Raw genomic sequence first — 25847 nt, 5'->3', positions numbered from 1 at the left:
GATTATCAAAAATCTTATAAATTTTTGCCAGCATTTCTCAGGAAAATAGCATTAATTTTACATCATGGATAGTGATAACGACAGTGTTCACAGCGAAAGCGAGTTTTACGACCCTGAGGAAGAAGAAATAAAAGAAAACATTTCAGGAGAAAGCTAAAAACCTGTAACTTGCTAACACCGAGCAAAAACATGGCTGAATCCTGAATGACTCCTATTTGTATAAATAGGGGACTACATAGGCGGCAAAATGTAGTTTTTTTTCCTGCCATGGAAGTGCACTTGTATACCAAGGAGGAAGCAATTTGCATAACAGCCGTGAATGAGGATTCAAAAGAGCATTAATTTTACAGTATGGATAGTGATAACGACAGTGTTCACAGTGAAAGCGAGTTTTACTACCCTGAGGAAGACAAAATAAAAGAAAACATTTCAGGAGAAAGCTAAAAACCTCGACTTGCTAACGCCAAGCAAAAACATGGCGGAATCCTGAATGACTCCTATTTGTATAAATAGGGGACTACATAGATGGCAAAATGTAGTTTTTTTCCTGCCATGGAAGTGCACTTGTATACCGAGGAGGAAGCCATTTGCATTACAGCCGTGAATGAGGATTCAAAATGTTGGCTCGGCTCGGTTTTCCCTTTCGGGCGCTCTTGTTTTCTGTTAGAATTTGGTAAAGAAAATAATAAATAGATTATTTACCAGCTTAAGGTTGGTCCGTATGGTGAAATACCATGACCTCGGCCTCGAATACTGACCTCGGCCCAGAGGGCCTCAGCCAGTACTTTCAAGACCTCAGTCACAGTATTTCACCATACGGACCTTCCAGCTGGTAAATAACATATGGGTCATTCCATGCCAAATCAACAAATATCTGACAAATTTATGCTCGACCATCTCAGATTTCAATGAAATTTGGAGGGCTCAGAGATAATATTAAAAGAAGTTAATCCCCAAAATTTGAGCTTCCTATCTCCAACGGTTTCAGAGATACAGGCATTTGAATTTTTCGATTTTTTTGCATTTTGCTCAAAACATACATATTTCAAAGTGCAATATAATCTTTATTATGCAAGATAGAAACCTAAAATTTTGCACAGAGAGACTCAATGTCTTGTACTACAAGCATCAACTTAGAATTTCAATGGTCATTGTATATTAGATGGTGATTTTAACAAGGAAATTAAAAAGACAAATTTGCATTTTTTGCATTTTTAATTCATTCTGGAAGCTTGCCTGTGGCAGTAATGCTTAAACTAAGAATGTTATTCAAATCTACACAGAAATATCTACCAATTTCAGTTTTACCAATTCTCCACTATTCCTAGTTTGTCTGTAATAGGGTTTTAAAATTCGCCGATTTCTAAAACATGCCATTTTCAGTAGCAAGAAATCCAATGTGGGATAGCAGTTAGGAACTTGTAAATTTTTTTTCCTATATTTTTTATATTTTGTAAATTTTTATTCCTATAGAACAGGGAGGAAGTTCAGCCATTTCTATATGTCTAAGAACAAACTCATTTATACGGATCTCAAATTGAAAGCAACTACAATTAAACTCCCTAGTCAACTATTCAAAATATCCAATCCTTGCAAAGAAACACATTCAGTTAATAACATTGGTAAATTTTCTCAGTGCTCTGTATTACAATGTATTTAATATAATCCAAGCAATATAATGTTATCTGAACAAGTATGCAGTTTACAGACTCTAAAACTATAAGATATGAGCCACCTGTTCTGGTATCAAAGGTCACCTATTGTGCTGTGTTGATATTGATAAGGCTGGCTGTTGACTGGTACACAATAGCTGGTCACTGATTGCTAATGTTACACAGTCTTAGATTAAAATCAATTTACAAATAATTAATACTGAGCATTAATTGAAATTTTATTTAAAATTGAGGAAGAAACATGTCTCCTAACCTACTTGAGCCTTATTGAAGCATTTATTAACCCTCAAATATCAGTTATATGAAAATATATCAAAAATTCGAATTTGGTGAAAATGGATTTTTTAAACCCCTGTAGTTTAAAAATACTTGAGAGACACAGAACAAAAATTTGGAAATATAAAATATGGGTCTTGGGGATTACTGAAAAAAATTTACAAGTTCCTAACTGCTACCCCACATTGGATTTCTTGCTACTGAAAATGACATGTTTTAGAAATCGGGGAATTTCAAAACCCTATTACAGACAAACTAGGAATAGTGGAGACTTGGTAAAACTGAAATTGGTAGATATTTCTGTGTAGATTTGAATAATATTCTTAGTTTAAGCATTACTGCCACAGGCAAGCTTCCAGAGTGAGTTAAAAATGCAAAAAAATGCAAATTTGTCTTTTTAATTTCCTTGTTAAAATCACCATCTAATATACAATGACCATTGAAATTCTAAGTTGAAGCTTGTAGTACAAGACATTGAGTCTCTCTGTGCAAAATTTTAGGCTTCTATCTTGCATAATAAAGATTATATTGCACTTTGAAATATGTATGTTTTGAGCAAAAAACAAAAAAAATCGAAAAATTCAAATGCCTGTATCTCTGAAACTATTGGTGATAGGAAGCTCAAGTTTTGGGGATTAACTTCTTTTAATAGAATCTCTGAGCCCTCCAAATTTCATTGAAATCTGAGATGGTCGAGCATAACCTCTTGTTGATTTGGCATGGAATGACCCATTTAGCCTCTTGGCTGGTTTGCTGAACATACAGAAGCGCTGCCCAGATCTGAATCACACCAAAGATGCTCATACAATATTTTCTAAAGTGTCTCTGATCACACACGACAGCGGTGTTTGTTTGCCGCCTTAGCTCCGCCTGCTCATGATGCGTTTAGAGGCGGCTCGGAAAAACACGTTTCCACATGTTAAAAATGAATTGAGTGGTTGTAATGGCTGTAAAAAGTGCAGGGGACAGAGGGCACAAAATTTGTTTATTTAATACGGGAAGTGCGGGGGACATGTCCCCCGCGTCCGCTACGCCCATGTTAGCACCATTTGAATTACACTACATGCCTTCCACTTTAAAGGTGCATTTTTTTTTTTATTGTGACACAAACAATAATTAAGATGAAAAAGCAGAAATCTGGAATGTGCATAGGTATCCCCCTCCAAAAAAAAAAAGACATCAATACATTGTAGAGCCACCTTTTGCTGCAATTACAGTTTCAAGTCTCTTGGGGTATGTCTCTATTAGCTTAGCACATCTAGCCACTGGTATTTTTGTCCATTCCTCAAGGCAAAACTGCTCCAACTCCTTCATGTTAGATGGGTTGCGTTGGTGTACAGCAATCTTCAAGTTATGCCACAGATTCTCAATTGGATTGAGGTCTGGGCTTTGATTAGGCCATTCCAAGACATTTACATGTTTCTCTTTAAACCACTCCAGTATAGCTTTAGCAGTATGTTTCGGGTCATTGTCCTGCTGGAACATAAACCTTCATCCCAGTCCCAAACTTCTGGCTGACTCAAACAGGTTTTCCTCCAGAACTGCCCTGTATGTAGTGCCATCCATCTTTCCTTCAGTCCTGATCAGCTTTCCTGTCCCTGCAGATGAAAAATATCCCCACAGCATGATGCTGCCACCACCATCCTTCACTGTAGAAACAGTGTTCTCAGGGTGATGGGTTTGCGTCACACATAGCGTTTCCCATGATGGGCAAAAAGTTCAATTTTAGTCTCATTTGACCAGAAAATCTTCCATGTGTTTGTGGAGTCTGCCACATGCTGTTGGGCAAACTCCAAATGTGTTTTCTTTAGCAATGGCTTTTTTCTGGCCACTTTTCCATAAAGCCCCACTCTGTGGATTGTACGGCTTAAAGTGGGCCTGTGGACAGATACTCCCATCTCCACTGTGAATCTTTGCAGCTCCTTCAGTGTTATCTTTGGTGTCTTTGTTGCATCTCTGATTAATGCCCTCCTTGCCCAGTCTGGGAGTTTTGGTGGACGGCCTTCTCTTGTCAGGTTTGTAGTGGTGCCATATTATTTCCATTTTATTATAATGGATTTAATGGTGCTCCCTGGGATATTCAAAGTTTGGGATATTTTTTATGACCCAACCCTGATCTATACTTCTCTACAACTTTGTCTCTGACCTGTTTGGAGGCTCCTTAGTTTTCATGTTGCTTGCTTGGTAGTGTTGCAGAGTCAGGGTCCTTCCAGAACAGGTTGATTTATACAGACATCATGTGACCGATCATGTGACACTTTGATTGCACACAGGTGGATCTTAATCAACTAATTATATGACTTAAGTGAACTGGTTGGACCAGCTCTTATTTAGGGGTTTCATACGAAATTGGGTGAATACCAATGCACACTCCAGATTTCTGTTTTTTTCATCTTAATTATTGCCTGTGTCACAATAAAACAATTTTCACCTTTAAATTTGTAGGCATGTTGTGTAAATCAAATGGTGCTAACCCCCCAAAAATCCATTTTAATTCCAGCTTGTAATGCAACAAAACAGGACAAATACCAAGGGGGATGAATACTTTTGGAAGACACTGTAAAAGTGTTGTTTTTTAATATGAAAAAATTATTGTAAATGGTGACATCTTTTCTTACCTTCGGCTTGTGTGCATGTGTGTGTGACAGACACTGAACCCGGCCACATCCCCAGTTCCATCACCATACCATTTACATCTTTATTGTCACCAGGGGCGTTGTAGCATTTTTAATGGGGGGGGGGGGGGGGCACTGGGGGGGGGGGGGGGGAGTCTGGGGGTCCTCCCCCAGAAAATTTGTAATTAATTAGATGCCATTTCCTGCATTCTGGTGTATTTTTAACAGGTTGCTAAACACCTAATTTTATCCTCAAAAAAAGTCACTTAATTCAATGACTCTTTTAGAGATTCAACAATAAGTCCTCATTCAACTAGTCCATATATTTATCAGCCTGTTTTTAAACCCACTGCTCTGCCTAAGATGATGAGATGAATGTGACACAATTTATCACCAACAATGACTTTATGGGTTCATTTTACTTTTATTTTGTGTTTTCTTTTTTATTTAATTTTAGATGTAACACAACATACCACTGGGCCAAGCAATAGTGACACTCAACTGTATGTTTAAAAATAAGAATATTCAGAATTTCACACAATGAACAGGCATGACATAGCATCATGCAAACTTCATAACACAAAATCACACTGTGTCAAGCAACGGTGACACATAAAAAACAACTTCGCACAATGAACAGGTGCAATTTTGTTAACCACCAACAGTGACTTTAGTGGGTGCATTTTACTTTTTTCCGATTTAGTAATACTCAACAAAAATGACATGGCATCATGCAGTCTTCATAACACAAAATCACACTCTGTCAAGCAACGGTGACATAAAAGAGAACTTCACACAATGAACAAGTGCAGTTTTGTCAACCTACATGCAATGGTGGTACTACAGTAACATTTACAGATTAGTATAACAAATAGATTTGTAGATGTAACTCCTTCTTACATTGGTGCCACCACAATTTCTACCACTTCATAACTTTTATCCCCCTTTCCTTCACAATCCACCTGGAATAACATCCATCTCTCTCCATTGCTTTCCTTTCTACTATTCCTTCCCCATACGCTGATTTCCCATGTTACTTTCCAGAAAACTGGCAAAGACCAGACAAAACAAGTTCTTCAAATCACAACAGGGAATCAATACATATCATCAGAGCAGACTTGACCTCATTACAATAAGGCAGGCCTACTGGGTTTGAGTTAAATGATAGCTAACATTAAGCTAGCTGATACATCTCCTAACATTGACTAGCCAGCTAACTGCACTAACATTTCCATTGGGACAAAAAAAAAAACCCTATCCTATGGGGAAATTTTGACTGACTTTCCACTTCTTTGTAAAGAATGTCCTTATGTCCATCTGTGGAGCAAAGATTTAGAGGTAACTGATATGGAGTTAGGAGATTTGATAAATAGGAAGGGGCCAGGTTATGTAGCCTTAATCCTCTGCAGGTGTGAGTCGTTTACAGCACGCGCAAGAGAGTCCGCCTGGCACGCGTGCTGTCCGGAGCGTGCCCGAGAGACCATCTGATGCACGCGTGAAGGCATGCAGGTGTGACACTCTTGCTCGAAATTAGTACAAAAATTAATGTAGATATAAATATCTTATGCCAAATTATTTTGCCATGTTACAAAAAAATCTGAGTCCTTGTCTCCAATTTACGAGTCCGAATGCAGTTCATGCACGAGTCCGAGTCATCAGTGCTCAGGTCCAAGTCGAGTCACGAGTCCTTAAAATTAGGGCACGAGTCGGACTCGAGTACTACAAGCCTAATTAAATGTAACCATAATTGTATAAAAAAATGAGAATGTTATATGTCATTGTAGAGCTGGGCGATAAATCGATTTTATCAATTAATTCGAATTTACGGGTGGCACGGTGGTGTAGTGGTTAGCGCTGTCGCCTCACAGCAAGAAGGTCCGGGTTCAAGCCCCGTGGCCGGCGAGGGCCTTTCTGTGCGGAGTTTGCATGTTCTCCCGGTGTCTGCGTGGGTTTCCTCCGGGTGCTCCGGTTTCCCCCACAGTCCAAAGACATGCAGGTTAGGTTAACTGGTGACTCTAAATTGACCGTAGGTGTGAATGTGAGTGTGAATGGTTGTCTGTGTCTATGTATCAGCCCTGTGATGACCTGGCGACTTGTCCAGGGTGTACCCCGCCTTTCGCCCGTAGTCAGCTGGGATAGGCTCCAGCTTGCCTGCGACCCTGTAGAACAGGATAAAGCGGCTAGAGATAATGAGATGAATTCGAATTTACAGTTAAGGACAATGTGTTTTTATGAAAATCGGTTTTCTCTCAGTTTTAACTTCCGCCAGCGACGCTCCTCTCTGCGCATGTGCAGAACGGATCAGGCAGCAGGGACGGATCGGGCACCGACACTATCGCCCTCCTCCCTCGCGCTTGCCATAGACACACACACACACAGCATGGCAGTGATTGGGGGGAAAGCCACAACTTGTGCCCAAGAAAGGAGTAACTTCCTCCGTGATGTGGAATTGGTTCGGTTTTGCAGCGTCGGACGCAGACCAAACAAGTCCTCGTTGTAAGGTGTGTTTGAAAACGGTTGCTTCCAAAGGAAGCAGCATGACGAATTTATTCCAACCCCTTAAACAGAAGCCTGCAGCGGAGTGGGAGAAGTGCTGCTCCCAGCGGAATGAACACAGCCGCAGCACGAGCACACCATCCAGAGTAAAGCAAGCAACCGTCCCGGACACATTTCCCAACTGTGCGCCTTATGATAAGAATGGGGCGCGGCGGAAGCAATCACAGATGCGATCGCGATGTTTATTGGAAAAGACATGGTGCCCATACATACGGTGGAAAAGTCGGGATTTTTTCCCCTATTTTGTCAGTTTTATCGAAAAGGACACAATTTTATTTACTATTATTTATTATCCAAATCCTGCGCTCTGATTGGCTGGCGAGCGGATCCGTGCCCTACAGTATGGACCCCGATTACAGACCTCTGGCGACTCGCTCGTTCACAACAACAACAAACATAGTAGCAATTTTTGTCAACATTTCTCTTTTTTTTTTAATAAGATTTATTTATAATATCAAAAATATTAATGGGCGGCACGGTGGTGTAGTGGTTAGCGCTGTCGCCTCACAGCAAGAAGGTCGGGTTCGAGCCCCGTGGCCGGCGAGGGCCTTTCTGTGCGGAGTTTGCATGCTCTCCCTGTGTCCGCGTGGGTTTCCTCCGGGTGCTCCGGTTTCCCCCACAGTCCAAAGACATGCAGGTTAGGTTAACTGGTGACTCTAAATTGACCGTAGGTGTGAATCTGAGTGTGAATGGTTGTGTGTGTCTATGTGTCAGCCCTGTGATGACCTGGCGACTTGTCCAGGGTGTACCCCGCCTTTCGCCCGTAGTCAGCTGGGATAGGCTCCAGCTTGCCTGCGACCCTGTAGAAGGATAAAGCGGCTAGAGATAATGAGATGAGATGAAAAATATTAATTTTTGCCAGCATTTCTCAGGAGAATAGCATTCATTTTACATCATGGATAGTGATAACGACAGTCTTCACAGCGAAAGCGAGTTTTACTACCCTGAGGAAGAAATAAAAGAAAACATTTCAGGAGAAAGCTAAAAACCTGTAATTTGCTTACACCGAGCAAAAACATGGCTGAATCCTGAATTACTCCTATTTGTATACATAGGGGACTACATAGGTGGCAAAATGTAGGGTTTTTTTTTCCTGCCATGGAAGTGCACTTGTATACCGAGGAGGAAGCAATTTGCATTACAGCCGTGAATGAGGATTCAAAATGGCGGCTCGGTTTTCCCTTTCAGGCGTTCTCATTTTCTGTTAGAATTTGGTAAAAAAATAAATAAATATTATTTACCAGCTTAAGGTCTGTCTGTATCGTGAAATACCGTGACCTCGGCCTTGAATGAGGGCCTTGGTCAGTACTTTCAAGACCTCGGTCACGGTATTTCATGATACGGACCTCCCAGCTGGTAAATAACATTTTTTGAGGGGGCATTTTTTTTTTTAAGTTTGAGGGTGCATTGTGTCAATTTGAAACTAAGCTATGTTGGAGAAAGCTTTCTAAAAGTTTCTGTATGTTCTCACTATTTACCGGTATAATGGCATGGTCTGCCATCTCATCTACAAGCTTGTTTTTTGGCTTCTTTTTGGTTTCTGGTTGCACTTTAACCCCAAAGGGGAAATTTAAGTGAAAACAAAATAAAGGTAAAACTTGTTTTGAACCATTTCTTTGTCATCTGTAGTTTGATTTTTAGTAGGGGGAAAAATCGGTTAAAATCCGATTTTTTTTGTGAAAAAATTGAAGATTTTTTTAGGCCATATTGCCCAGCTGTATGTCACTGTTAATTATAATTCTTGGCAATCCCCACTGTGGATTATTTTTTTTATCACATAATGTTCTGTTGTGTCTTATTCCTTACATATGGCACTCTCAGAGATGGATGAATGAATACAAAGCATACTCTAATGAATTATAATGAGATGAACATAATCAGTGAGGTTTCCAAACATTCAGTAACCGGACAGAGGTGGTAAACCCACAGTGGATTCCCACTGAGTAACTGGACTCCACTCGCTCCACAATTGTGGTTCTTTGTTAGGAGTGGCCTGAACCCTGACCACATACTGCCTCCCCTTGATCAGCTTCTCTAATGGTAACTCACACTGTGTCTCTTCTGTCAACGCCACCTGGTTCTTCTACACAGGCAGAGAAAAATATGGTTTGAAAGCAGCTTTATGCAAATAGCAAAATACCTTTCATACATTTAAAATACAGTTCAGAAATGATGCAGATGGTGATTCGAACATAGTCTCACCTCCCAGCTGTTCTCAAGCAAACCCCACTGCACCTTATACTTCACAGCAAAGACAAATCCAGAGTGAGGAGAACCTTGTTTCCAGGTGACATTCCCTTTGTTCACAACTGGCTTCTCAGGAGGATACAACTTAACTATCACACACACACACACACACAGAGCTCAATTTAATTATACCTTCTCAGAGACACATAGAGATTATTACACACAGACTAGAAAGGGTTATACATTTATTAGTTTGTATGGAGCCTCATTATTGTTTCTAGTAAGGGTGTAAACTTTGTGCTTCCATACGATATATGACATCATTATACAAACAGGATGCTTTTTTGATTGAATAAAAACGTGTTCTATTCCCTTCTAGCGGGTTTCATTCATTTGATTTGATAGGATGCAATGTTGTTTGCATATTGCTTATACCTACGTGTATTACATCACTCTACCCAATGGAGAATGAGCGTTGAATATGGTTTACAATATTGCATGGTTGTCAAGACGACACGACGTTACACATCGGAGATGTAAAACTTCCACGCTAGCGAGCGACTGTGACAATTTCTAAACAAACATGGCCGGCAGGTTTCCTTCGTTAAATACGGAAGATTTGGAGAGAATTTTGAAAGAGAACAACGTGTTGAACACCCGAAAGGTATGTGTATGGATAATAATAATAATAATAATAATGATAATATTGGCTGGCTTTTTTTTCGTGGTATATTAGACAGTCCCCCCAGGATTACGCGGGTCTTTTTTGTGATTGTTGCGGGCTAAAATGTCTGATGTTGCGGGGGGTTTTCCAAAAAATTGCGATGAAAGTTGCCTTGTTTTTAGGTTTTTGTTGCCATTACATTGCGGGAGGAAGTGGAAGTTGTGAGAAATTGTTGCGATTTTCTCTTTTTGTGATTAAAATTGAGTGATATGTTAAATATTAAGTGATTCCTGAAAAACTATTGATTAAAAAACAAAGGCACTGAGAAATGGTCCTATAAACAACTTTACCAATATAAAAGATTACCAGGACTACAAAAATGCAGAAAAATAGGCTTTACTCATCCAAATGCACCTGTTGGTTCAAAAGTTAAAGTCCATAGAACCTCACAGCACAACATGAAGTTACCTTAAAATATAATATAAATGCCTCAGCTTTCATGTAAGAAAAAAAACCTATTAATACTAGTACTGTGTGCAGGCAGTCTCTCCTGAAGACTAAATTAAACAATAATTATAAACTAATAAAATAAATGGCTCAGGCTTCATAGAAGAAAAAAAAAAAACAATTTGAACAGAATCTCACAGTATGATGCTGAAGCTGCCTAAACAATGGAAAATAAAATACCATTTTGGCAAAAATGTTGGCATCCATTAATTTCTTGTATTAAGTAAAAAAATAATGTAAAGTGCACACAGTCCTTCACTGTAAACATCACACACTTTCAGTAACAGAATTTAAGCCTATATAAACACTGACTCGCACATGCTGCTTCTCTTGAACGTATACACGGAAGTAAAGCGGAAGGTAGTTTGTCAACGTCACCTCAAGACGACGGCAACGATTGGTCAAATTTGCGGGAAAGTTGCGGTGATTGGATATAATTGTAACACCGCCCTGAATTCACGGGGATTGGTTGAATTTGCGTTGAAGTTGAACATCGTGAAATCCTGGAGGGTCTGATTAGATATATTCCTTTCAGCTATTCATTTTTGACTCGTTTAATATCATGATAGCTGAATGGAATATATCTGATATACCACGAAAAAAAGCCAGCCAATATTATTTAATGATTTTAATTTGACATTTCATGATACCACTGAATCTGTTGCAATATATGATAAAATATTCGTTCATAAGATAAAACTTTGATTCATCATGAAATGATTCAATATTTAATGATGCCACTGAATCTGCTACGATACAATTAAATTTTGATTTAACATTTATTCTAATCAATGGGCCATGTGACTAACTTTGTTCAGAATCGGGTAGGGCTACTGTTAATTGACAGTGAAGGTCCTGCGATAGCCCTGCGATAAATTTGTGACCTGTCCAGAGTGTACCCTACCTCTTACCCATCGCTAGAATAGCAAATGAATGAATGAATGAATATAACATGAAACCTAAAATATGTCGGGAATTTTTCTAAGAAAGCTCCATGTTTTCGCCTCAACCTGATGTTCTATCCGAATGTCCTATTTTTTTTATTAAATTAGTTCATTAAATTAGAATTATCTTTGACCAGGTGTAAGCATAGCTTCATTGTGCAACAAGTTTGTCCATAAAAGTCCCATTTTTATGGCATAGTGTTGATTTTGACACTATGTCACTCAACTTGTGAGACTATGACTAAAATATCACTTATAAGTGATACAGAAGATAAACAATGCATTTATTGTCAGACTGAACAATTAAGACATTTAATACAACATTATTTTTCCTGTCTGCAATTCCATAGATCAAGAAACACGCACTCAAGTCGACGTAATCGCAGTGAAAAGTCTTACCAAAAGATGGGGGATAAAACTCCGGGATACTTTCCAATAGATTAGTTATGTTTTCACACCGTACATCCAGCGGGACATCTGGGGAACCATCAGTCAAAGTCTGGAATCAACAGTTGGGTCAAATTAGAAAATAATGAATCTAGAACTTGATAATACAATAAGTGTAATTTCATGAAATCAAAGCAAGCAATCCTTAATTCAAAAAGTCAGAAGGCACTAGTGAGGACTGTCTTTATTTAATCAGTTATGTAAAAAAAAAAAAATTAATAAGTTATACCACAGCCCTGTCGAATGCGCAATTCGGATTGGTCAGAAGGTATTGAATAATTTTCTATAAAGCACTGATGATTGCAAGATTTATAGCAATGCGTTTATTGTAATAAATTATTAGTTCTGTAGTAACAATATACACAAGGACTTGTATGGCAGATGTTCGACATAAACAAATTGAAAATTGTATGTTAACATTGAAACGATGATGTTTTCTCCTCTTTGAGGAGAAATTTGTACATTTTTGGAAGGAGTCTCGAGTGCCAGCGTTTGGAGGAAAGCGTCATCTGCCTCTTCCGCATACACAAGCTCACAAATGCCCACAATTGGCGAGTGTCACTGTGATTGATGGGGAGAAAGAGTATGCCATCTTTCTCATCCAGAAAGCATGGCCAATTTTGCTCATATAGACACCTGGCCACGGATGGCTGTGGCATTATTGGGATTCAAACTCACAGTCTCCAAACAATGTGTTGTTATAGTATTTAAAGAATTATTAACTGAATGAATAAGTGAGTGAGTATATTTCTTGTGTCTGAAATCAAACATTTCTTATAAAAACACCAAATCATCAAATCAATTTCTTACACTCTCAGCAAATTGAAGAGTTCCTTGACGTAATTTCGACTGTGAGCCGCCAAGAGGCTCCAGGTTAACTCTGAGAGGAATTTTTCTTATGTAACTGAAATGCAAACAAAGTTTTAATCAGTAACCCACAACTGTAATTGCTGCCAAATTGCTGTCATATAAAAGAAGTAAAACATTTTCAGACGCACTGTTCTTGGAAAATACAGTATATTTCATGCTGGGCCACATTAGACCATCACGTCACTGATTATTTCACAGTAAAGCCATAAAACCTAGAGATTAAAGTCTCACAGACAGTGAATCTGTGAGTTTTATTAACTGTAAAACATAAATATGTGGTGTCAAAAAAACGTGCATATAGATTTTTGACTTCATGTCATTTTGAACCCTTTTCACTTCTTGAAACATGTATAGTTTTTTCAAAAATATTTGAAAAATCATTAAGTGGCAGCATCAAGCTTTCCAGCCAATTCAAGTGATCAATCTAATCAAGGCCTTGAGGAGAAATAGGTGTTAGATTAACTCTGGAACTGAACTCAGGACAGTAGATTATACCTGAATTCTGTCAAATACGCATGAGCATGAGTACTTTCTGACTGACTTGTGTAAAGACTAGTTCTAAAACCACAGTTATGAGTTCTGTCATGTCGTGATGAAAATGATACATTACTTATCATCGATGCTTTGCAGGGAACAGTTGGTGGTTGGTGTTATTTGAAATCTGTCTTCCACTGACGAAGTGTTCCAAACACACGTAATGAGCTGTATGCCGTCGGTGTAACACTTGAGATCTACACACACACACACACATACATATACACATTTATAAAAAACAAAGAACAGGCGAACACTATAGAGTAACAACAGAATGGGGATGGATACAGGACCAGGAAGTAAAACTAAAACACGTCACAACACAAGAGCACAGGCTGAGAAACACATTGTACAGTCACAGTTGTTTCCCGAAATGTGTTTTCCCAGTCCGACACACAAATAACAATAAGAATGATAATAATGACTGCTGGGATGATTAATTCAGTACTCCTTACTTTCATTGGCCAAGCCTGAAGATATGACTGACATCAACAGCATGAGAATCTGACCAATCAGCATTTTCCTCTTCATTTTGTATTCTGGAAGCAAATCACCTAAACTAGGAAAGAGAAAGCAGCATGGATGAGCTTTGTATGTCATGTATACAGTATGTATTAGACAGAAGTTTAGGAAGATGCACTTAGATCCTACCATAAGCTCTTAGACTACTGACTACTGGGTGTACAGACCCTAGTTTAGTATGGAAGGAACAACCAAGAAAATGGATTTCCACTGGGACAAACCTAGGACTGGTGGTTCAGGAGGTGATGCTGGATAAACTGTTGTTTATCATGGAGTTTATCTCAGCCCTTACATGATGATACACTCTATATTATCTATAAGCTTTTACGACAATGGACAGCCAATAATATTTCGACCAATGCTTTAGTGACAGTCTTACATCCAATCACTTGTCACTTATTATTGCATCTCATTATCTCTAGCCGCGGGGCGGCACGGTGGTGTAGTGGTTAGCGCTGTCGCCTCACAGCAAGAAGGTCCTGGGTTCGAGCCCCGGGGCCGGCGAGGGCCTTTCTGTGTGGAGTTTGCATGTTCTCCCCGTGTCCGCGTGGGTTTCCTCCGGGTGCTCCGGTTTCCCCCACAGTCCAAAGACATGCAGGTTAGGTTAACTGGTGACTCTAAATTGACCGTAGGTGTGAATGTGAGTGTGAATGGTTGTCTGTGTCTATGTGTCAGCCCTGTGATGACCTGGCGACTTGTCCAGGGTGTACCCCGCCTTTCGCCCGTAGTCAGCTGGGATAGGCTCCAGCTTGCCTGCGACCCTGTAGAAGGATAAAGCGGCTAGAGATAATGAGATGAGATGAGATTATCTCTAGCCGCTTTATCCTGTTCCACAGGGTCACAGGCAAGCTGGATCCTGTCCCAGCAGACTACAGGCAAAAGGCGGGGTACACCCTGGACAAGTCGCCAGGTCATCACAGGGCTGACACATAGACACAGACAACCATTCACACTCACATTCACACCTACGGTCAATTTAGAGTCACTAGTTAACCTAACCTGCATGTCTTTGGACTGTGGGGGAAACCAGCACACCCAGAGGAAACCCACGCTGACACGGGGAGAACATGCAAACTCCACACAGAAAGGTCCTTGCCAGCCACAGGGCTCAAACCCGGACCTTCTTGCTGTGAGGCGACAGCGTTAACCACTACACCACCGTGCCGCCTGTGATTATTTTTAATTGATGTCTTTCTGATTTCGATGGATTAAAAGTCTGATGGCTTCATTGCACATGGTATCAGTGTGAGGCAGCGTGGCAGTTCTGAATACACGATCAGTTCATCTCTCTGCTTTGCTTTACACACACGGTGATGACCCCGGGTGAACCACATGTATAACCGTTTTCAGTAAGTGTAGCGTCACTACCTGTACAAGAGAGGAAATCATAGGGGGCTTCTTTACACGTCCTTCTAATTTGTCATGACTTTATCTTTCGTTATTTTTTCCTCTTTCTTTTAGTCTATCGCCAGATTCAAATTCTTCCAATAAATTTAATAACATCTCTCATTTCTTCTCTCATTATTGAAACCGAGCCATTTCTCTCCCTCCCTTCTTTATCTCTCTCTTCTCTTCCTCTATATTCCTCCACCCTCATTATCTCTTCATATCTCTTCTCTCATTTCCTCACTCTCTCCAAAATGGCTGTCTAGATACATCTCTCTTTGCGGTGAATGTTAGTTGTTCCTGTATCTGTAAATATATTTACCAGCTTAAGGTCGATCCGTATGGTGAAATACCGCTACCTCGGCCTTCGGTCACGGTATTTCACAATACGGACCTCCCAGCTGGTAAATAATATATTTATGAAGTTAAATTGAAAATCTTCCCAGTAACTTATAACAACAATTTAAATCTTATTCCTTTTTGGAGTGTTCTTTGTTGTACAAAGATGTTGCAGATTTGGCACTAGTTATAATTTCACTGCTTGTGTAGCAGTTGCAGCTCCTCATCACAGTTCATTTTAATTTGCAGATATGCAGTTAATGTGTCTGCAGCCAAATTTTTCCTGTCCTCAGTATGAATTTTCCTAACCAATGAACAAGCCCTCTCACTATCTGCGTTGCTCTGTGGGAGGCACAGCAAAGCAGTAAAAAGTTGTTTCAGCATTGGAAACCTGGCAACACCCAGAGCAGTTTTTACATCGAAGATCTTTCCCCAATATACTGTATATCTATTATTTTCCAGGCCAATAAAAGAAAATCAGAGTACTGCAAACATGTAGATGGTGTTAAATTGCTTCCATCCCCTACTACACATTTTAGAGACAGGTTACCGACGGTCGTTACCACCATTACTCTTCATTCAATACTTTTCCAGTTTACTGACGACTGATGGTAGTAACGAGTGCAGGTCATCTGTGTCTACATATAATGTCTATCAGCAATTAAAATGTTTAAGGAAGCGAAACCAGAAATCACCAGGTAACTAAATCATCATCATAATGGAGGAAGCTTTACATGCAAACAATAAAAACTAAAACAAACAAACAAAAACAAATGCTTACCTGTGCAGTCTTTGAATTGGGAAACTTTTTTTTTTCACTAGCTGCAAAAAATGGTCTGCCACAGTTGGGGGGATGTTGTGTTCCACAAGAAATTGGCAGAACATACAGTAACTTCTGCAGCCATCACAGAAGTCTGGGCAGTCCGAGCCGATGGACTGAAATGACCGAGAAAACCACGTGGAGCAAAGAAAAACAATCCTGAACTTTTGAAAGCCAAACTAAGATTGGGGGGTAACGTCCCCCGAAAATATTTTAATAACATAACACACAAAACCCTGCATTCTAGTGCATTTTAGTACTTATTTTCACTAAAACAAGGTATGATTTTTAAGCCTTTTTCTTTCATGTACATTAATAATTAACATGTCAAAAATATCAAATTTAATTCCCCTAGTTAATGAGTAATTTTCAGGAGTGCATTTAGAAAACGCAGTGATTTTCCTGGCTACAAAGTTCATTTCTTTGAAAAAAAAAAAAACTCAGACAGTTGAAGGTAAACTCAGCAAAATCCCAAAACAGTCCTGTTAAAAAGTAAAGGTCTGTTAGAGTTTCTAAAGCTTTCAGGTTTCAATGTTGGGGACGTTGAGCCTCGTTTATCAATCTTTTAGTAGAGTTGTGCGTTTGCATAAGCTAAAGTGAACTAAACATTTCCAATTCATATTTATGCGAGTTGAAGCCAATTGTTTACATTAGTTCATATTGTCTGTAAATTTAAACACATCAATGAAAACAAAATTTCTCATGTAAATCAGGACGTAGCTTGGATTTTTCGGGGGGGGGGGGGGGGGGGTCACACACTGACTGGCAGCCTGAGTACATTATGTAACAAAAAATAATTCCCATTGCTAGTTTTAGGCAGCTTAGAAACCGGCTCTTCTATTATTGCTGTTTCTTCCACGTTTTCTTGATGTTGTGTTCTAGAAACGGCACTAAAACTTAGCTTCGAAACCACAAAATGCAACTTTGATGGAAAAAAATATATAAAATAAATCGCTGACCTCTCTTCACGTCGAAAGGAGGAGGAAAGTTTTGCTTGTTTTGACATGGCGAATTATTAACACAAGAGGAAACACTTGTAATTTGCAACTAAAAAGACTGCAGCTACACTGGCAGCGTGAACATGCTTTCTAGTGCGATTGTGTTGCGCTTGCGCAGAACGGTGTCAGTCCTGAGCGCCTTAGCTCGTGCACCTGAAGGCGCACTTTGGGCGCGCGCGCCTAACGAGCTCTGGCACGTGCGCCGTTATCAAAGAACACCTGTCTTTAATCAGTGAACTATGTTTGGGCTATTTAAGGACCGCGCCCATGCAAGGACGATGCGACAACAGTACTCTCTTCCTGCTAGGAAAACATCAGGATGGTCCGTGCCTAGAGTGGCAACAGCCTGAGACAGTGCATCATGTTCTTGTTGCTTGTGAGAAATACAGTAGAGAAAGGCAAGAACTTTTTACAGAACTCAGGAAAGTGGGCATGAAAGAAGTGTCAGTGGGAACAATTTTAGAAATGGGATCAACTGGGAAAGGAAAGTGTTGGCTTTTAAAATATCTAAAGCAGGACTTTGCAAAGTGTGGGGCGCGCCTCCCTTAGGGGGCGCCAGAGTTCTTCGGGGGGGGGCACAACGTAAGAAAAAATAAACCAGAATAAGTTACTATTGTGGACATTTAGCGAACTTCAGCTAGCCTTTGCCAGAGGCAAAATGGATCGATTTTTAGTACCTAAAGCTACAGTGAGTGAGGAGACAGAGTCTGGGCCAAGCAAAAAAAAAAAAAGAAGGAAGTATGACCACGATTATTTAAAGTTTGGATTTTCATGGACTGGATCTGAAGATGCTCCACTGCCACAAGTGTGTTGTCTGCCAAGAGGTGCTAGCTAACGATGCTATGAGATGTTTAAAATGTGTAAAACAAGATGTTTGAAAAAAAGCACAGATGTTTAAAATGTATATTTAAAAAAAAGGTTTTAAAAAAGCACAGATGTTTAAAATGTGTACAACCATTTTTTAAAAAATACGAATGGAACATAGCAAAATGTAAGGGGGGGGGGCGCTGTTGTTTATTTGCTCTCAGAGAATTTAGTGTAATAATGGAGTGACACTCAGTACGTTTACATGCACATCCAAATCGAGCTACTGTCGGTAATCGAGCAAAGGGTCCCAGCAGGGGTGCCAGAGAAATCCAATCCTACATGCACAAGTGAAATTGGGCTATTGTGTAAGGTGCATTGTGCACCCGAGCCACACGTGGCGCTACACGCCCCATCGTGTTGGTACACTTCCGGTTGTCATCATGAAGAAGAGCTATACTGTTGCCAGATACTGCTGACATATTCTAACCCAAAACATGTTCAAATCCGCCAAAAAGCACTTAAAACCCCCCAATCTGGCAACATTGGCAATTCCGTGTTCAAGCTGTTAGGCTTGCTCTAACAGACTGTATGGCTACAAACTGTCCGGCGCAGACCACTGTTTTGTAAGACAACATATTTTGCACAATTGTATATTTTTCTAAAGTCCATTTTTTGCTTCCAAAAAAATATATTTTTTTTGCTTACAGTTTAACTTATGTCTTAATAAACACACAAAAAGTTCAATTGCTTTGTTTTTATTGACATTCTTCAGATGTTGGACATATATACATACACACACACACACACATACAGTGACTTGTTTATGTACACAATTCACAGCTATGCAACAGCTGTACAGATGTATTTGGTGATACAGTAAGTGAGCTAAATTTTAACAGTGCAAATAATGCCACAAAAAGAAAAAGATTCATGCCGTTGTCATGCCGACCGAGGCTGTTGTGTTTCCCGCTTGTGGTCTCGTCACTCGTCACTTCCGGAAGGGGCAGTGCTGAAGTAAGTAGCTCGAATACGTAGCTCAGTAGGGTATACATGCACTAAGTAGCTCGGCAGAAATCGCATAATCTAGGTCATGTAGCTCGATTCCGAGAAATCAAGTTCGGTTCAATTTCAGCCGAATTAAGGTGTATACATGGCATTTTGAACTTCGATTTCAGTCGAGCAACGGCAGAAATTCGATTTTCTCTATGTGCATGTAAACGCACTGACTGTAGGTGGCAGCAATGCAACAAACTGGATGCCAGCTGCCATAAAACACCATAGAAGAAGAAGGACGATGTGAAGTATTACACCGCGTCTAGGAGCGTGAAAAATCTGAAAAATACATTTCTCCATTTGGAAAACCAGAGATTTTCAAGAGTTTTGTCAAATATCCAGATTTCCGGGTAAATACGGAAGACTTTCATCTCTGAACTATAAAACCACATAAATTGGAAATAGTTCCGTTTCACTGAGCATGCGTGTTTGAAAAAAATAAATGGTGGATGCTAAGAATTTTCTCGGAGTAACAGGAAAAATCTCTGATACAAAACGTAATTTTCCCGTATGTAAAATCAGTGTACACTGTATTAGCCAAAAAATTGCATTCTCCCCTTGTAGAGGTTTGAAGTCTTGAGATATTTGCAATGGCTTACACTGACCACATTATTGCTAGCAACTAGTTCCATAAGCAGTGTCCGTTAGCCCAGTTCAACAAAAGTCCACTTCAGAAACGTCGAAAATAAAAAGATCTCAGTTTTATTTTTCGGTTTCAGACTTACAAAAATGAATGCGAGTTGGCTAATACATTTGTTCTAATGGCTAAGCAAAAAAGTAGGAATAATAGCAGGTAAGAAAATTGTTTGTTTCCACAGCTCTCAAGATGAAACTCAGTTCTGAAAATCAACTCAATGTAGCTGGCGTAAACCTGTTCTTAAAGAGGCAGTACATCATTTTACCAATATGTACCACATCACACATGAATTCTAGTATGGTTTTAACATTTTAACTATTAATGAACTTCTAAATGAAATTATTTATTTTTTAACACATTTTTTAATCACATTGACAAACACTATGAATTGTACTTTGGCCTCTACATACCCGGCCCCTAATTGCTTTCTATCTAAGAAACAATTACAACTTATCTGGTAAATGCCTTTCATCTTAAACGTCTTTCTTCTAACAGTCCCTCTCATACTGCTTCTTGAAGTAAGCAGAGTTTGGTTATCAGCCTCTCAAGTTCATTCATCTTTGTCTTGACTCGGAACTTGCGGACCATTCCATGCTCGTCCTCCATAGTCTTAACGATTTTTCCCATCAGCCATGATCCCCTGGGTGCCGATTCATCGACAATCAAGACTACATCTCCTGGGATGAAGTTCCGTGATTGATGGTTCCATTTCTGTCTTTGCTGGAGTTGAGGCAGATACTCCTTGATCCAGCGCTTCCAGAATAGATCACTCATGGACTGGACTTGCCTCCATCTTTTACATGTGTAATAAGTATCATCCTTCTGGAAGAGCCCTGGTGGTAAGTTGGGGTTAGTCTTGAGTAGCAGCAAGTGCTGTGGGGTGAGGGCTTCCAGATCATTAATATCATTGGAAGGCATGGTAATAGGCCTGCTATTCAGAATCGCCTCACATTCACAGAAGAACATCTGCAGACCTTCCTCATCTAAGCTTTGTTCTCTCAGTGTAGCACCCATGATTTTCCTGATGGAGCAAATGATTCTCTCCCACACCCCTCCATGGTGGGATCCGGATGGTGGATTGAATATCCATTTGATGTCACGTTGGAGCAAGCTGTTCTCGATCTGTGAAGTATTCCACTCCTTTATAGCCTTTCTGAGCTCACGATCAGCTCCAACAAAGTTGGTCCCATTATTGGATCGCATTTCCTTTACTTGACCTTGCAATGAAGCGTCGCAGAGCGTGAATAAAGGAGTCTGTTTCCAAAGACATTGCCATTTCTATGTGGACCGCACGACTTGCGAGGCAGGTAAATATCACACCATACCTTTTTACAGATGATCTTCCACGTTTTATGTTGAATGGCCCAAATAGATCCACTCTGGTTCTAGTGAATGGTGGTTCGTCTGGCACAACTCAGTTTCTTGGTAAGTCCGCCATCATTTGTGTGCCTGATGCGCCATGTTGTCTTCGACAGATAGTACAATGAGACAGCATTTTTCTGATTGAAGAGGGAGCGTCAATAATCCAGTACCTTTGACATACATGAGACAAGACATGATTACGTCCACTGTGTCCCAGCCGCTCATGTACATCCTGGAGAATCAGATCAGCTACTGTACATGATGGTATTTAGGGAGGATCATCAGGTGCTTGGCTTCGGCTGGCATGGATGCTCGACTGAGCCTCCCTCCAATGCGAAGGATTCCCTCTTGAAGTTGCAGATTCAGTCTGAAGATATGACTACTCTTCTTGATGGGGTCCTCTCTCTGAAGAGCGGAAATTTCCTCCTGGAAGCTCCTTTGCTGACAGTGGCTGATGATATCCAGCTCAGCTCGTCGCAGATTGTCCACAGTCAGGTAAGTCTGTTTGAGACTCTTTTTGTAGCTCAACATCTCCATGTTCACCTGTTGTTGGTCGCTGTACAATCCATTAATCTCCTTTCTCTTCCTTAACAGGTCCACCAGGGTTCCCTTGATTCGAGTGAGCCATGCCACCGCCTTCTTGAGATGCATCCATGAAGAGTAGTATTGGATTAGTTGTTGCACTGAATCAGTGCTTTCTTCTACTATTGTAGCATTAATGAGTATGCTTTTCTTGACCTCAGGATCTTCCGCCATAAGCTCCGCTAGATGGTCATGCTTCTCTGGCCATTCCTTTTCTGGTTTGCTAAGGGCGGCAGGCCCTGCGATCCATTCTTCGTTCTTCATGAAGATGCTCACCTTTTGCCCCCTGGAAGCATAATCAGCTGGATTCAACTGTGTATCGACATAACTCTACTGCTGCACCTTTGACGCCTGTAAGATTATGGCAATCCTGTTCATCACAAATGTCTTAAACCTGACGTTCTCGTTCACTATGTACTTGAGCACGGCGGTGCTGTCTGTCCAAAACTTGGAGTCTGACAGTGGCAACTGTAGTTCTTTCTGCAGCATGACATCCACCTTCACAGCTAAGGCAGCTGCCATCAGCTTCAATCGTGGGATAGTTGTGGACTTGAGAGGGGCAACCCTTGCCTTTCCCAAGATGAATGAGCAGTGTATTTGGTTGCTGCTGTTCTTCTTGACTAGGTAAGTGACAGTACCATAGCCTGTTTCGCTCGCATCACAAAAGTGATGCAGCCGAGCCTGCACTGCTTTTCCAAACTCTGGTGGCTTGAAGCACCGATCCACTCCAAAGTCGGTGAGCTGTTGAAGCTCTTCCATCCACCCGGTCCATTGTTGTGCAAGATGTTCTGGCACAGCATTGTCCCAGCCTGTTCTTAATCTACACAGTTCTTGCAGGATGTTTCTGGCGGGCAGTATAACCGGTGACGACATCCCCAGTGGGTCATAGACTGAACTCATAGTTGACAGAATTCCTCTTCTGGTGAGAGGCTTTTGCTGTATGTTTACGTGAAACTTGAACTGATCTGACTGGATACACCACTGTACTCCCAAAGCTCTCTTGATGGCGAGTGAATCCTGGTCAAGATCTTTGACTTCTTCTGTTGCCTGGTTCTCTTGTGGAATGTTTAACAACACCTCTTGGTTGTTAGTCGTCCATTTCGTCAGTCTAAAGCCTCCTGTTTGACAAACGGCCTTCAAGTTGTGGTGTAGTTTGACTGCTTCTTGTTCAGAGACAACTGATCTCAAACAGTCGTCAACATAAAAGTTATTTAAGACTGTATCCACTACTGCTGCATCAAACGTGTTCCTGTTGTCTTCGGCACACCTTCTCAACACATAGCTAGCACAGCTTGGTGAGGAGGTGACTCCAAACAAGTGTACCTCCATTCTGTGCTCTTGTGAGATGTCGCCATCTGGCCACCGCAAAAACCTGAGGAGGCCAGCATCTTCTGGTGGAACACTGATTCCACGTCCGCCATGACTGCGACCTGCTCTTGATGGAATCTTGTTAAGACACCAACCAGACTGTTTGTCATGTCAGGCCCCTGCAGTAATTGTTCGTTGAGTGTGATTCCTTGATATGAAGCACCACAGTCGAATACCACCCAGTATTTTCTGTTTCTAAGGGTGGTAGATGCCGTGATGTGGAATAAACCACACTTTTCCATCACTCCGGTTTAGTTCTTGATCTGGGACTTTTACAGCATAGCCCTTGTTTATCACATCATTCATGAAGCTGACGTAGTCCTCCCTGAATATCTGATTTATCAGAAGCTTCTTTATGTTGAGTGCTCGCTGTTCTGTCACTGCTCCGTTGTTGGGCATTTTCACATCCTTGTTCTTCAACGGCAAACCAACAGAGTAGTGGCCGTTGACCAGCTTCGCTGATTCTGAAACTCTGTCCATAAACAGTTGGTCTTCCTTAGACATTTCCAACTGCTCTCCTTGAGCATTCTCAGGAAAATCATACTTGAATTGCCGAGTCCACAATTCAAGTTGAGCCACTGAGATCCGATGCGTCTGGATTTGTGGGTATCCATTCTTTGTCCAGCTTCTGATGTTCTCACGCAGCGGTCCATTTACTGTCCATCCCAAAGCTGTGCGTACTGCATACGGCCCATCCTTAACACTTCGGATTACCTCTTCTGGCTCCAAAGCTTTTGCCACATCTGTCCCAATCAGAAGACCGATATCTGCATTGATTGATTGATTGGGATTCGTACACCTTGTAGATGTGGCCACCTATCCACATCATCTTGAGTTGGAATGTTCTCTTTACTCGCAGGGATAGCCTTTTGTGCAAAAACCCCTGTGAGCTCAATAAAGTAGTCACCTTCTAGGCTACTCACTTCTAGGTCTGGTACAACTTTGCAGGAGACTATCTTTTGGTCTCCCATAGTGGTGAGTAGGATGTTCACATTTTTTCCTTGCAGGTGAAGGTCGTTCGCCAGCTTGTTCGTGCAGAAGGAGGTGTTACTCCCTGGATCCAGGAATGCATAACAGGTCAGTACCTCGTTGCCTTTCTTTGCCTTTACTCTCACAGGAACGATGGCAAGGACACTACCTGTACCCCCAGCCCCAGTCTGCATCCCCAGCATCCACGAATCTGCTGACAATGATTTGCTCTTCCCTTGGAGACTCCTCTTTTGGCTCCTCCTTTGGAGCCTCTTCATTTGGTAAGTCTTTAGGTTTCTGTCTTATGTGTAAGAGTGTAGGGTGTGTTGCTGAACATATGACAGCTCTTCTTTTCTTCACAGGCCTTACTCATATGTCCACCTGTAAGACAACTGAAGCAAAGTCCTTTGCTCTTAAGGAACTCAAGCTTTTCCTTGTGCAACGTTTTTTGAAGTTTCTTGCACTGTTCCATGGTATGATCTCCCTGACAGAAGATACAGGGTTTTATATAGGCCTTGTTCATGTTTGTTCCCTTCTCCTGAGCTTTCTTGTTCCCAGCGCTAGCAGCACCTTTCTCGGCTTTCTGTGCTGTTACTTCAGTGGCTAGTGTTATGATGTTTTTCTTTCCACTTGACTTTTCTGTCTGGCATTTTGTTTGCCCTGAGATTTTGCCGACCACAGGGTGCGATGCCATCTCGGCCTGTATGTTGACAAACGCCACTACATCTTTGAACTTCGTCCTACAATCTTGCTTTTTCTGAATGTCTATGGCGACACTCCTGAATCTCTCTCTCTCTCTCTCTCTCTCAGCCTGTATGGGAGCTTTGCGATGATTGTGCGCATGTTAGCAGCATTTTCCATCTCTAAGTACTCTAGATCTGCCATTACAGTTTGTTAGAAAGAGGGCGTAGGATTCAAATGCCTTGGTGTCATCTGTTTTAATGGTGGGCCAATTTAAAGCCTTGTCAAGGTATGCCATGGATATCTTATATTTATCACCAAATCATTCCTTTAGAAGTCTCTTGGCTTCAGGGTAGCCCTGATCTGGGTCCATGTGAAAGCAGCTGCGCACGAAGTCATCAGGCTGTCCATTTGTGTGCTGTTCTAGGTAGTAAAGCCAGTCTTTGCTATTTTCAGTCTTGCTCTCTACACGGTGTTCGAAGGCTCTCATGAAGAGATGGAATTCTAATGGATCTCCCTTGAAAACAGGACTGTTCGGTGATTGCAATGTAGAGAGCCTTTGTTGCTTTATTAGGCTTTCAGTGATTGTCGTTTTGGCGTTGCATGATGGTAACCAGATTATCTGCATTCACAGAATTGTCTAATGACTTGACAGGAGCTTGTATCGCATCTGCATCTCTTCCACTAGTGAGGCTATGCTGAGTGCTACTACTGGCTACACCACTCTTACTGCGGTTGACATCACACGTCCTTAGAGTAGACATTAGTACATCCACTCTACTGCCTTTGGTTTTGCCTGACACCTCTGAACCTCCATATTTTCTTAGCACAGCTAATTGCGCATCATTTGCAGCAAGCCCTGCTTGTAGCTCCAACTCTTCCTTTTCAACCTTGAGCTGTAGTTTGTGTTCTTCTAAAGTCTGTTTTCTTCTCAATGTAGCTGACTTGGCTAACAGAGTGGCTCTTTCTAATTCTACCTTTAAGCGTTCAGCATGAGCTGATGATGTTGCAGAAGTAGTAGAGACAGACTTAGATTTTCTATACTTCTTA

General features: G+C 40.9%; 1 protein-coding gene across 1 annotated transcript; it reads right to left on the bottom strand.

Annotated features, from left to right (window-relative positions):
* Window positions 1–8991: 8991 nt before the first annotated feature.
* On the bottom strand, window positions 8992–13828 carry LOC132884848 (uncharacterized). The gene is made up of 6 exons (XM_060918844.1): window positions 13729–13828; window positions 13350–13470; window positions 12680–12773; window positions 11822–11921; window positions 9323–9456; window positions 8992–9203 (listed from the first exon to the last, which is right to left on the bottom strand). Exons 1-6 carry the CDS (start codon window positions 13802–13804, stop codon window positions 9018–9020), a joined length of 711 nt encoding a protein of 236 aa, XP_060774827.1. The 5' UTR covers window positions 13805–13828; the 3' UTR covers window positions 8992–9017.
* Window positions 13829–25847: the final 12019 nt, after the last annotated feature.

This window comes from Neoarius graeffei, chromosome 4 (assembly GCF_027579695.1).
Source record: "Neoarius graeffei isolate fNeoGra1 chromosome 4, fNeoGra1.pri, whole genome shotgun sequence".
NCBI lineage: Eukaryota > Metazoa > Chordata > Actinopteri > Siluriformes > Ariidae > Neoarius > Neoarius graeffei.
Note: the sequence above shows the minus strand (reverse complement) of the source record. Positions and strands in the feature narration are given on the sequence as shown.